Source organism: Trachurus trachurus (genome assembly GCF_905171665.1).
Source record: "Trachurus trachurus genome assembly, chromosome: 16".
Classification (NCBI taxonomy): domain Eukaryota; kingdom Metazoa; phylum Chordata; class Actinopteri; order Carangiformes; family Carangidae; genus Trachurus; species Trachurus trachurus.
Window position 1 is genome coordinate 9,039,810 of NC_139902.1, and position 14,306 is coordinate 9,054,115.

The following is a 14,306-nucleotide window of genomic DNA, read 5'->3' on the forward strand; positions in this document are numbered from 1 at the left end:
CTAGCTTTGAGGTCAAGTTGCAATATTTAATAAGGGAGAAAAAGAAAAGTGTTTGCTTTCTTGCCAACGCTTAGATGAGATGATGAGAAGATCAGTCACACTGTCTTGTCTGTATAGTAAATACCAAGTTGTTGCCAGCAGCTGCTTAGCTTAGCCTCAAGAAGTCACTGCATCCAGCCAAGAAACAGTCTGATACCACCACAATCTGGCACTTTTACACCACGTCTTCAATCAAACAAGATATAATGTGTTAATTAGTGAGCTTCAGGCCTGCTGTCTGTTTGATGTTTTTAAAACCTTTACAGTGTCAGGCTAGCTGATTCCCCCCATTATTATTCTTTATGCTAAGCTAAGCTAACTTGTTCCTTGGACCCCTCAAAAAAATATATAAAGGAATACACACACAGCACCTGTGTAGTACACAGTACTGCACAATATTTGAATGCAACCCAATGCAACAGCCCTGCAATAAAATGACTGTTCATGAATCTACTGATTCAGTTCTCTGAGGCATCAGACAAGATTTAATCATCTCTATGGTAATTTTGTATTGAAGCTGTAGCTTGTGGTTATTGCATTGTATACCATTATAATCCACTATAGGTGTTGGTTTCATTTGACTATACTGTATGTATACAAAGCACCAAACTACTGTGAGATGAATTCATGCCTATCTTATCCTATCCTATCCTATCTGACTAACTATTTTCAGCTCTCAGCAGTAAGAAATATTGCAAAGTATCTGCTGCTCTAGTGAATCAATGAGAAGCTTCTGCTAACAGAATTTAATATGACAAATTCATACTCTTCGTTCATTCATACTAAGTGACTCCGATTTACAGGCCCCTTTTTTCCCCATCCTCAATTGTGGCATAAACACACAGTAAACTCATGCCAGATATTTAATAGCCTTCCCCAGTGCTGCACATTTACATGTGGAGTGTGAAATAAGCCTGAAAGCTTCTCAAATGGATGGGTCTAAGTGTTTGTTCAGTTTTATTTTGCTGTAGTTATATCACTGTGGGCTCCCATTGCGGTGGAGCCTGTTAAATTGGTCGTATTTGCATAAGGGCTCTTCTGTTTATTTTCTCCTGATCACTCTATATTGTCTGGAGCAGCTGCCCTTTACACTTAATGACGCTGTCTGTTTTGAATGTCGGAGCAGCCTGACCCTCTGTCACCTGCAAATACTTGGAGAAACAGAAGGGGTTGAAGTTTATTTTTCCAACTTTTATGATTGACAGTGAGTAGATAATGCACTGTGTAATAAAGCCTGCTTTAATGACAAGAAACAAGCTGAAAGGTGAAAGTTATTCAAACTCAGCCACAGTGTCGTCCCAGGGCTTGCAATATACACCCTGACCAGCAGGTGGCACTGTGTGGCCATAAAACTCTCAGCTCCACAACCAGTTCAGTCATTACTGAACAAGCTTCTAGTTTTTCACTTGTAATTTCGCTGTAGGAATAGTTAGTACACTGGAAGCATACTGGCATCTTTAATTGCTGTGTTGGGGAGGGAGTCAGCCTTTCTATGGACCTTTTCCATCAGCTTAATGGTGTGTTTGCTATTGCATTCACTCTCATTTACATGGCTCATATACTGCCTCTAATGTATGGCTAATTGTTGTGTTTAGGCAATAATAACCCTGAACCACATCGATGTTCCTCACAAGTGAATGTTCTGATATCCGGCGACAGCTCTGAAAATATTTTGATTATGAATCTGGTGGAGACGGGTCACTTGAGGCCCTGCGTACACACAGCAGTTTGCTGTTTGTCTTGTGTCTATAAAAGGAACAGACAAATATAACTGCACCAAGGCAATAATGCTGAGCTTATTGTTCCGCTGGTACTATTTGCACTGATGGCTGATCTGAGCTGAGTTCTATTTATGTTATGGAGAGGGATGAGGGATGTAACGTGCCAGTTCAGACACAGAACTTTTCCAAAGACATACGCGTGCGATAAAGTGAAGTACAGGTGCACATGCAGCAATAGTTAGACGTCAGTGAAGAAGGTGACTCAGTGAGAGTGCATTTGCTTAAGTGCTGTACTTGCAGTGCAGTTTTGAGGTACCTTACTTGGGGGATTTACATTTTATGCCATTTTATACCTCTACTCCATTACATTTCTCAGACATTTTAACTGGACTACATTCATTTGGCCGCTACAGTTAGCAGGTACTTTGCTGATTCGTATTTCGCATAGAAAACCCATGATCAACTTATAAATACAGCATACAAAGTAGTTCAAAAAAGGTCCACCTAAACCACTTAAATGATTTATATGCTGTATGATGCTATTTAAAAACTGCAAAATTGGAACTTCTATAGGCTACTTTTGGCTGATAACACTTTTGATGATTTGGGACACTGCGGTGATACCACTTTCCCTCACAGGACGCACATAGCTTCAACAAATCACCCACTAAAATGAAGCCAGTCATCAGTATTCAGGTGCCTTGCTTGTCAAGTGACCCAGAATTCATGGAGGGTCACGTTGAGTTCCCTGTCTACAGTAATGCTTTGTCAGGACTTGTATATCTCTAACATCATCCACCAGGGTCAGAACCCCATCCCAAAAGGCTATCCTTGATATTTATAGCTCGACATCAAGCGCCCCGCTGGGCCATGATTCCCAGTGTCAGGGAATGCTTTGCGGTGGTGCTTAAAGAAACAAATAGCGGGCACGGTGACATTATTAATCTGGACACACTGGCATGGGCCAATACATCTCTGCCGGCTGTTTGATGTATTGGAATGAGCAGAACACAGAGATGGACTTTTTCATTGGCATCTCATTTGATGAATAAAACATCAGTGCGGGTTGGGACGGAATTGAATTTTTGAATACAAGAATAGAAATAGTTATGGATCACAGGACATATTACAGTCTGTGAGCCTAAGCAGAAAATGTTCTAAGGACGGTCTGCTGTTTTAGACATGTCCCACCCACCTAGCTTTAAAGAAACTTGGTGGCCGTTATGCAATTATGCCTGACAAATCCTAATCGTTAGTGATTACAGTGCAGACTGTAAATAAACTGTCTCTTCCTCACCAAAATACTTTCTTACAGTCCATCTCGCCTCTGATCATTATCAATGTCAATTAAGAGCAGAAAAGAGGGCACAAAATCATTGCTCCTATTCCCTAATGTATTCTGTATATGGAACTGCTCCCCGACTGATAAAGTCTGATAACAAAGGAGGGATGCATCTTTGCAAACAACTTCACATGCAGCCAGCGCCGCATGTCCCTTTCCATGCTTATTATTTATATTTGTACATGAACGGACAGAATACCAGTCTGCACAGGAATGCTCTGAGTGTGTGTGTGTGTGTGTGTGGTGTTCTATGAGGAGTGAACAGTCACAAGTTCTGCGATGAAATCATACACTGCATCTGGACAACAGCAGTTAGTTTCAGTTTTTTAAAAGAACAAAATCAAATTATACACGAAATGGCCTTTTGTAGGAGCTATTTACTTGTACAACACATTTATTTTCAGTGGAAAAATGTCTGCGCTTTGATTTCACCCTTGCCTGTTGGTACTGGTGGGACTGCATTGCCTTCCCCATCTATCCTGGTGATAAACTAGGCTGTCTCTCGCTGGCGCAGTTGCATGCAAGCTCGACGACCGGACTCATGTATGACTCGGCCTTTTGAGAAACACTGACTTGATGTGTCTATTACGTTGTTTTAAAAAGGCCGACGTTGCTTTTTTTGTTGGGATTATGCATTTTCCATAATAGAATATATCTAAAAATGCCACATTCATTTTTCAGGGGCTGTGCAACATGCGCACTCAGTGGCCACTGCGTTGGGTGCACCTGTACAACCTGATGCAATCCAGTGCAACAGCTCTGCAGAAATCCCACATTTCACAAAGTCTGTAATTTTCAAAGCAGTCAACAAAGTTGAAAATATGAAAATCCAATCCTGCATTTATTGTTTGGATCAAAGCTAAAGGTGGTGTTGTGCTATAGCCTACCACATTTTACTGAAGAATTTCCCATTTGTTGTGGTGGCAGAACTACACCACTAACTATGACCGCAGTGTTAAAGCATATAATTTATTTAACACCTCCATAACAGTGTCAAAACTCAACATTACATGCTTCGTAACTTTATGACAGCAGCACTGGGTTGCATTAGATGGTACAGGTATGCCAAATAAAGCGCCCACTGAGTGTAGCACACAGTGATAAAAAAAAAAGCTCAAGGTTCAAGCCTCATTATACAGAGACGCTGAGCCATCACAAAGCCCCCCTTTTCTGACTACAAACTGTCCTTTTGTCAGTGATAAAGCCCACAAAATGCTTCATAGATTTACCTACTCTCAGAGGAAATGCTCTCAGATCACAAAATAAAAAGGCTAATTCAACAGTTCTGTCTTCTTTCTCCCCCCTCTGTTCTTTAAATTACAGACAACCAGTCTGATGCAATTAGGGCTGCAGTGGGAGATGGCTTAGCAGTGAAAATGTGGGGTCAAATGCAGTACAAATTACCTTAAAATTAGCTCACCCGCAGCCATATGCAACTGACAATGACCACACAAAAAAAAAAAAGCCTGAGGAGTTTCATATGTCAGATGTTAATACGTGCTTTTTTTCTTGTACAGGCAGGGATTTTCACAGGAAATGTTGAAATTCTAGTCCCCTTTTTTTGCCTGGAAGGAAGAGGAGTATCCGCTTTTATATTGAAATGATTGCTCCAACAACTGAGAAGGAGACAGAGGAGAAGGATTTGGGCTTCAGGCTCATCAGACACAAGCAAATTGTCAGGAAAGTTGTGTCCTGAGGCCGCCTATGGACAACAGGGTGAGAATCACCCACCTGATCTCCGGGGACCAGAGGCCTCGGTGAGGAACGATGTTGGGGATAGATCGGGTAGATTAGCAATTAAAGTCCAATATTGAAACCAATCACCTTTGTTTTCTCATTTCTGCTTTCAGGTGCATTAGCTAAATAGTGCTGTGCAGGCTCTTCGGTAATGGCCAACTCACGGCCCCATCTGTCTTATTTAATCTTGAGAAAACATTGTGTTTACTCTCTGGGTTCTATCTTGCTTATGTAAACGTTATATGTAGGCTACACACACTTTTCTAAACTCCCTGTTTACCAGCGAACTTCAGCCAAAACATGGATAAAATACCTTGAATTCAAGCAAAAAATCCTAACTTTAAGTTATGCCTAACCCTTGACCTTGGAAATGGTAGTACTAGGCTATGACAACAATAGTTTTCAATTGTATCACACCATTTTCATCAGTAGATGGAGTTTGCCATGGAGACAAACCTGACCAGCAACAGCCCTGTCTCCATGACAACGGTGCATACACTATCCTTTCGATATGGTTGAAAAAAAAAAGCTGGTAAGTGCACCTTGACTTTTGATTTTTTTGTAGAATTTGTAGTCAGTTGGCCTTTTATTTTTAGTTTCACAGTACCAAATTTGTATGTCATAACTTATTGAATCTGAATCTATTCTCAAAGTAATGCTGTCATGCACATCTAAGATATTTATTTTACAGCCAAACTCAGCGTCTGGGTTAGGCCTAAACAACATGGCCAGAGGCATTTGTTAGACACTGAGAAATAAGAATTTGTCTTTACTTTGCCATCGTCAGGAAAATGGATGGAGTTTTATAACACATGCCCATACACAGTGCAATCCATGGGCCCTCTGATGTCCTTTGTGGGCATCCAGCTGGTTCATGGCACTCATAAATCATCATTTTTACAGCTGAAACTTTGGCACTGAAGGTTAAGTGAAAGTTAATTTCTAGTTTTCCTTTTGAAAGAGCCCAAGTCAAACTTTGCCCCAATAGGAGTTTTCACAACACATACCACTTTTAAGACATTTCCACATTACTTACCCAGATGGAATGAAACATAGCCTCTATGGAGCACAATGGAAAATGATTGTCCATTCCTTTCCAGTGAGGTGACGTTTTGCATCCAAGCAAAGATGGCAGCCCCACCCCCCAGTAAAATACACAGAAAAAATTATGAACATAAAAATATTATAAATGGAAACTTGCATACGAATTATTTAGATTTAATTCCTCAAAATCACGAATAGGGATGTGTTAAAACATTTTTTTTAACTGTTCTAAATAAACATTTTGATGATGCTAGCCATTAAGGCGGGAACGTCACTTCCGGCAACAGAATTAGCGGCTAATCAACGGTTAGCAGAGCAGTCTACGACGATATTAACGTTAGAAGTTCTCTGCGGTTAGCCTGCTTGTCAAAATGTCGTCTTTAATGCTCATCAAGCTGGTTGGTGTTTTAGTTTCTGCTTGAGTTAGATGGATCTGTTGGGGTTTGAAAAACATGTCTTCAAACCATAGGTGTGTGTCCTTAAATGACTTATTGAGCTCTTCAAACTTTTTGTTTGTGTGTTAGCTAGCTCATTAGGGTTGATGCCAAACACCTGGCTCATCATCAGACCAGGGCGAAGTGGAAACATGGCGATTCAACCAGAAATAAACACACTTCGTGGGTAAGTGTCACTTGTCATCAGGTGAATTTGTCCCAACTGCTCCTCACAATGAGAAAAGAGGTCATGAAAACCAATAACAAACAATGGTCCTCTTGTACAGTGGCTAATAATCTGTTTTCTGACATGTGTATCTGACTGTATCGCTATTTAAGTCTTTGAGACTGTGCAGACATCTGTAGCAGATACGCCCCCCACCCCTCTGCAAAGGCTTTTCGAGGATTAAACAAACTCCTTTTCCTCGGGGGTGTGGATGGTTTCCTAGCGTGTACGGGGCCGTTCAGACCTCTCTGCCTTTGTCCAAGCGGCTCAACCGGCTTAACCGTGTTTTGATAAGCCGCTGTGAATATCCATCAAGAGATCCGACCAGCCCACTGGACTGTCGAGACGTGGACCGTTTCCTCTCTCGTTCTCGCTCTCTTTCTCTCTCCATTACTCCCCCCCTCCTCTTCTTCTTCCTCCTCCTCTTCTTCCTCGCCCTGCCTGCACTATATGTTACATTTCCAGCCCCTCTCCTCTCGCCTTTTTACGCAAGCGGACGTCCACGGCACAGCGACACAAGTGCGCACTACAGGCGAGAGAGAGCGAGGCTCGGCGGCAGGCGGGCGGACGGCGGAGCGACGACGCGGCGACGTGTGTGTGTGTCTCGTCTTTTGTTGGAGACCCGGCGGACTGGATGGTGGATTTGTTTATTCCACGGATTTGGATTGGGGGCTAGGATAACTTCGCACGGGACAAAATCCGCCTTCTTCTTTTTTTTTTCTTAATGTCATCCACCGATTTGTTTCGCCCGGCGTGTTGACGCCAGTGGAAAAGGGAGAAACGGAGGCTGGCGGAGGAGCGCGACTGACAGACAGGCGACATGAATATACACGCGTTTCCGTCCACCAGCTGTACGGGATAGATGCAAATACAACGGCTTGCGATTTTTAACGTGATTTCCGGAGATTGTTATGCAGCAACGTGGGCCGGTTTTTAACGGAGACCAGGAAAAAGATGCTCTGCTGCACGCTTGAGGTTTTGCACCGTAGGGCAGTGTGTTATTGACGGATTTGCTCGGCGTGGAATAATGCATCGAGACACAACTTTGTTCACATGCCTGACAGACTGCGAGACGTTTGATTATCTCCACTAAAAGTGCATTTATTTGTCAGACCGGCGTATGCTACAGTAATCCTGTTATTCTTGAATATAGCTCAGTGCTTCAGTAAACGCCAGTGCCATTTATCTATCAGCCCCGAAGCCCTGCGCTCTTTATGATTAACATTTTAAACCCAGATCCTGCCGTCTATTGATGTCAGTGATTGTGCTGTGTAGATAATCCCCCCAAAAGCTCTGGAGTTTGCGTTTCCAGATGATTGGTAAATTGTAGATGTAGGCAGGCCTAACCTTTGCTTATGCAGATCCAATCGATAGCGAGATAAAGACAGCTCTGGCAGGCTGTTTACGCTACTCTGCAAGTGTCGCGGGGGTGTGTTTAAAATCCCGCATATATCTAGTTTTTTACACATGCCTCAAGGCAACAGAGAGGCTGCTCAGTAGAGAGTGGAGGCTGACTGTCAAACACCGTGTAGTGTCAGAGATATCTACTGTAAGGCTGCGTCTCAAGAAAAGTTTCAATGGTTTTCCGAAAGTTGCCCGGTGTGTCGGCATCGGGCATGGGTCTGCGCCTGTCCCAGAAATTCGTGTTTCTGCTCTTTCTCTCGGGTTTGGTAACGCTGTGTTTTGGGGCCCTTTTCTTTTTGCCGGACTCGGTTCGACTAAAACGCATTTTTCTGTCCAAGACAGAGACCCAGCCCGTCACTGTCGGCTCCGGGTCCGAGAACGATGCCCGGGAGCACCTGAAAAGACCCAAGGAGCAGGAGCACCTGCGGGGCATGACCTCGGCCAAGGGGGAGACCAGCACCAAGCTGAAGAGTCTGAGCCGCAAGCCGTCCGTCTCTCACGAGGCGACGGAGGAGCGGCTGGCCGGGGGCAAAGCACAGGAGGAACTGACTCTGTCCAGGTCCAAAACGGAGTCCGCGACCTCCCCTGACCACGGTGCCAGCTCGGATACTTTCAGTTACCTGAAGTTCAAAGGATGTCTGCTCAAACCCCCGCTGGGCAGAGACGGCGGCAAGCCCAGCGACCCCCAGACCAACGAGCGCCGGGAGAAAGTCAAAGAGGTAAGGATGTGACAGTGACCCTGGCTGGGGGTCTCACGGCTGTTAAACGTGTCTGCAGGGTGTGTGGGCGGCTGACATGTAGCGGTCTCATTAGTTATGTGGGAATAACTCAAGACCTGTTGTGCTAAAAGGAAGTAAAGCTTGAGGGTTAAGACGGGAATAAACAGGAAGTATGTTTTGGAGGTTAATTCAGGACAGTGAAAGATGACAGCTGTAAAGAAATCATCTACTCCACCCCACAAATTAGGATATAAATAGTGGTTCTTCTCAAGTTTCTGTGTGTTTCAGTTCACACGAAGTAGGGTTCAGTTTCACAGAAAAAACACACACTTGAAAGAAGTTATTATATTTCTGTGGTTGAGTTTGTTCATGCCTGAATTGTCAGACAGTAAAGACAATCTCTCTGTAGGAGCAGTGGGATAGTTGTTTGTCAAGCTGCCCAAACAGACTAAATAAATTGCATCAGTTCCGTCATATCAGTTGTCTAAATTTACCCAGTGCTTTTTCTGCTGAGATGACATGAAGTCGACTATTTTGCAAAAGAAATATCAGAATAAGTTTAAATACACGTGGCTGCAGATTAAAAGAATAAACTGCACTTGACAGTGTTTTGATATGAATGATAAAACGTGCTGCATTTAGTGATAGCACCCCCACACACACACACACACACAATCGCCCGCACATGATGTGACTGTGTGCAGTGACACTTTGGCCAGCAGCTCTTCAAGCTGTCTGCCAGACTTTGTTGAGCCCTGTGGGTCCAATAAGGGCTCCAGAGTGGGAGCGTCTGTGGATCACACATCTGTACCCACTCGAGGCAAGTGAGGCTGGTTAGGAGGAGGAGGGAGGAAAAGGGGGAGGGAGGGGTGAAGCGAGGAAGCCATTGGCCGGCGTGTGCAGAAGGGTTTCATCCTTGGCATGTGACACGGATAAGTCCCGTTGTCACTCTCACTTCCAGCCGGCTGTCACCCTCTCACGCTGCTCACATGCCTCTCATACCTAGAGGTGAAGCGCTACATGATAACTGAGGCATCAGTGGACGGAGAAGGTTATGTGCCCTCATGCACCGAGCTCCGACTGACTCATGGTTTCTCTCCTTCGGATGCTCTTTCAAGTGAATGTCAATGCGACTTTGCTCGTCCGGTCTGTTCAGCTGAGCTCGGCAAAGTTCTTGCCTTGGGGTCATAGTCATCTGAGGAAAAGTTATTTTCCACCACGCCCTCTTTTGCCTAATTATCCTTGCAGAATAATAATTGTTTCCTTGAGTGAAGGTCTTTATCATGGCGCTGAAGAGCAGCCAGTCCCTGCTTACATGCGTTGCGTGCTAACTCTTTTTGTGTTCATATCCTATTGTGTGTTTTGTGTGGTTTGCCACTGCTGTTGCTACAGTTCCCACTGTCTCAAGCCTGTTGGCAGTGTTCCAGATGGTTTGTCTTTTTTTTTTTTTTTTTTTCCTGGAGGCTCACATTCATGCTGCCAGCACACGCTGACACATAGCGAGCCTGTGCTTTGTCCAGGGCTATAGAAGTAAAAACCAAAGAGCAAAGCTAACAATACCAGCATGTTTTGATGTATATTTCTGTGTTGCACGAAATGCTGTACAGAGCTGTATTTCTAGTTCATTCCCTCAGCGTGTGCAATGGTTGTACAGACAGAAGAGCTCTTCTGTGAAAGTGTTTTTTTTTTGTTGGTCATTGTAAGGGAATGCAGAGACAGGGTATCCCCTCCCAAAGCCAACAGAAAAGGTCTGGTCCACCCCCCCCCCCCCCCCAATGTGCCTCAATGCCCAAACTCTGAATGGGCATCGTTTTTCTCAACTGCCAGCTACTAGAAAGCAGACTCCCCACCTTCTTCCTCTGTGTGTGTGCACCCACTGCCAAGAGAGGGTGAAACAAGGGACAATGACTGCCTGATCACACAAGGCAAATGTTTGAAGGCGGCCCACCACTGGCTAGGTTTCCCAGCATGCCAGCAAATACTGTCAAAGTTGCCAAAGGGCTGTATACCTGCTCCAGCAACTCCCTGCTGGTAGATAGTTCATTCCCCTTCCAAAAGTCCTCAGCAGGATGAAGACGATAATTTTCAAACGGTCTCCTATTTGTAATTGTGTGATGGCATGTCATGGCTCACTGAGTCGCCTGCGATGCTATGTTGCTGCCTCATTGGCTCCAGAATAAGAGGCTGGAGCAGGAAGCAGGGATCGCAACCACAAAAATGTGCAACCGGAGCAACAGGCGGCCATCCTTTTCTGTTTCTGCATGCATGTCGTGTTGCTGATGTCCTTTTCATGCTGTAAGGTTAGAACTTGGATTACAGTAATGAAATACTAGATTGAGAGCGCAGAAGTAGCACATCGCTCCCAACGCCACTGCAGAGCAACGAGGACACCAGAGAGTGGTGGGGAGCTCTGTGGCAATTGGAGAGCTGAGGCTCATTCGCAGAGTGAAGCCTCCACATCTCCCTCCTCTGTTGGTCTCATACATCAAAACGAGAAGTGCGCAATAAAAGGCAGCTTGGGTAAAACCTGAGATTCGCCGTCTCTTTCATCGGCTGAATGTTTAACACAGATATGCCGCTGTAGTCAAATGAGGGCCTTTGCTTGAGGAAATTGGAATATACTATATAATGCAGTCTCTAATGCATTCGCATGGGGAGAAGGTAGCACTGGGAATAGATGGAGCTGACAGCTGAGAGTGCTGCAGTGAGAGGACAGACACACTGCAGCCTCTCGTGGCAGAGCCTCCTCCAGCAGAGCAATAAAAGTCTTCAGGGCTTCTTTGTCCTGTTTCTTTTGTGTGTGTGTGTGTGTGTATGTGTGCACTGTCTGGCTTATCTGGCTGATCAAATGCTTTGGCATGAATGTGAAGTTTGACAGTGGCAGTTGGAAGTGTTGTCACTGTGTTTATCCATCTATGTCCAAGTCCACCTGCGTCACTGTGTGTGTTTGTGTGTGTTTAGACCTACAACAGGCAAATGAGACACATGTCTGTTCTGTTTCAGTACAGGTTTGTACTGATCAGTAGTCACATGGTATAAAGTCAAGAAAAGTGTAACAAAAGTCCATAACACTGATGAGACATGAGCCATGAGATAAGTGTGATGAACCAGTTTTTTAGTTGGATCTAGACGCACTAACACTTTGTCTGCTTACTTCATCTTCTCGCCAACTAAATAGCTGAAGGGACATTTTGCCAAAATGTAATTCATGGTTGGCAGATTTCTGCCGAAAGTATATTTTTAAGGTCAGTTTTAGTTTTGAGTTATTTGCCTGTAAAATCTTGGATTTACAGAAAAGTTGGAACCTTGGGAAATCAGATTGTGTGTGTGGTTTGTGCCTCTGACTCATGTAAGCCAATTTAAGAAGGTGGTCAGAGGTCGAGTTCACTGAGAGTGTGTCTGAAATGCGTTTTGGTGACGTTGCCTTTCAGTTAAAAGGATGGAGGCCTCTCCACTGTACCATAGCATTGGATCTTTTATGAAAATGTAGTCAAATGACAGGTTTTGAATGTTTGTTTGAGACGCACATAGCCAGGAATGTATGCTTTGTGTGTTTTTCAGAACCACAGAAGAGCCACTCATATAGTCAAACCAGAGGGTAGAGAGTATTCATATTTCCAGTAGCTTTGGAAAATAACAAACACAGGTACACACGGACACACACAAACCTAACACAAAGCCTCCCAAATAGGCGAGCTTGTAGCTGAACCCGAAATCCCCTTATAGCGGTAATGACCAGTGAGCCGGGTGTCTGTGTGAATAAAATGCTGCCGTTAAGCTGGCGCCTCCTGGCCGCCTCTGAGCACCGTGACCTCTCTCCACCCCTCATTCCCCCCGCTGCCTCCCGCTACGAACCAGGTACACCAGACAACCTCCAGTCGTAGCCAGGAAAATGGCGAGCGTCTTGCTGAGCGAGAAGAAAGAAAACGGAAGATGAACAAAGTCTTAGGGAAGGGGCTTACACCCTCCTAGCGGGTGCTTTTCCTCTCCTGTGTGGATGCTGTGCAAATGTCAGTGGCCAGTGTTTGGAATGTGAGTCCACAGTCGTCTTGGTCTTGTTTATGCTGGGGAGGCATTAGCCGGGCCTGCTTGATATTGATGTATTGTGTAAGAGGATCATAGCTGAGGCAGATATTAGCAACCTGCCTTTGCTGTAGGGCAGTGACGCAGGCTTTCTCTTCCACTCGCCAAGCAACTGACCCTCTGATCTTGTCAGTGAGACATTTGTAGGAGCTGAATTTGCATCGACTTTGAGGCTACAGTAGGTTTTGTATGGCGGTGGTTACAGTGACTGTTAACATTATGACCAGCCAATAATAAAGATTGGAAAGCATGGACGTGTATACCACCTGGTTACTGGTTTTACCAAGACAGCCTTATAGTACTGCAGTTTTTCTTTCCCTGCTACTTTTTCTTCCTCATATTAACTCTCCGTTATCCAAGTTGAGTATTTTGTTGCTATCAAATCCCTCACTGCTTCCTCTTCTTATATCATCCATGAGTATTGTGGGGCTTTCTCTCTCTTCATGTAGAAAAATCCATTGCAATGAAGCCACTGGTTAAGATTTCTGTTTATGAGGAAGCAAAACCTGAACATAGAGGGTGTATGACATGATAAAACTAACTAAAAGTCGTTGCATGTAAAAATGCCAGCGCTTTTAAAAAGCGGTACAGTGGTATTAATGTGCATAATTGAATTCAATGCATTATGGATGGACTCAGTTTACTGAGCGAGCTGTCCTCACACAAACATGATATATTTATTCAGCCAGCTTTTAAAGCCACGCAGCAGTCATTACTCCACTGATAAACTGATAACTGCTGCAGCAGGTGTCATTGTCTGCAGATCCGTTTTGAAACCCTCTGAGAGATAAACAAATGTGGCACAGACTTCAGTGAAGCTCTGAATAAAGCTCTGCTGCTGCAGAGCACATGTTTTATGCATTGATTACTTTAAACATACAGAGTGCATGCTACGTGTTACACCCAAACCCCAAAATGTTATGATGCTGAAAGAGCAAAATATCTGTTCTCGTTAGTGACTGAAGCATTATCAAAACAAAACACTTCAGAATGACAACACACTAAACCTGCACAAAGGTGCAAGATTATGTAACAGACCTTGACTCACAGAGCCCACACACACACACATTTGAACCATTAATGCTGTTTATGGCGATGAGTAGTTTAGAGTGAGTGCATGTCTATAGAGAATAATCCGCCTGAGCATGATTGACACCTTAAGTGTATTTAATTGATCAGTTTGTTTCCCTCTCTTTTGAAAAATACCTTTAAAGGCGATCTGTGGTTTTATTGTTTGTTTATTTCTTTCCCCAGGGGGCCTGATAAACGACTTGTAAGCCTCTGCCCTTGAGGAGCAAATTTTCAACCCCGCCCTGCCTGTGCTGGCACATTCTTGTGTTGTGTGTTACCGCCACATGTGGATCAGTGCAATAATGTGAAACCTCTGGCAGGAATGTACATCACGTCACCCTCGTTCTTGTGTGTGTGCCGGAGCGATCCTCTCATGAAGCCTTTGTTCTGTAGTGCCACTAGTGGTCAAAACCCCTCGGGGTACCTTTGTCATGATGTTACCTGTCTGAAGCTGAATGCATCAGCATGCTGGTCGCAGCAGTCCTA

The 14,306-nt window shown here is 44.3% G+C and overlaps 1 protein-coding gene across 2 annotated transcripts in view; it reads left to right on the forward strand.

Annotated features, from left to right (window-relative positions):
- Nucleotides 1-6,955: 6,955 nt before the first annotated feature.
- LOC310999419 (mannosyl-oligosaccharide 1,2-alpha-mannosidase IA) overlaps nt 6,956-14,306 on the forward strand; it is a 194,792-nt gene continuing 187,441 nt past the window's right edge. Inside the window, exon 1 of one of the 2 annotated variants that reach the window (XM_083989837.1) lies at nt 6,956-8,666. In XM_083989837.1, the coding sequence (XP_083845963.1) occupies nt 8,121-8,666 (546 nt within the window). In that variant the 5' untranslated portion in view covers nt 6,956-8,120. The remainder of the gene's footprint in view (nt 8,667-14,306) is intronic. The other variant, XM_083989838.1, reaches the window with a different exon arrangement.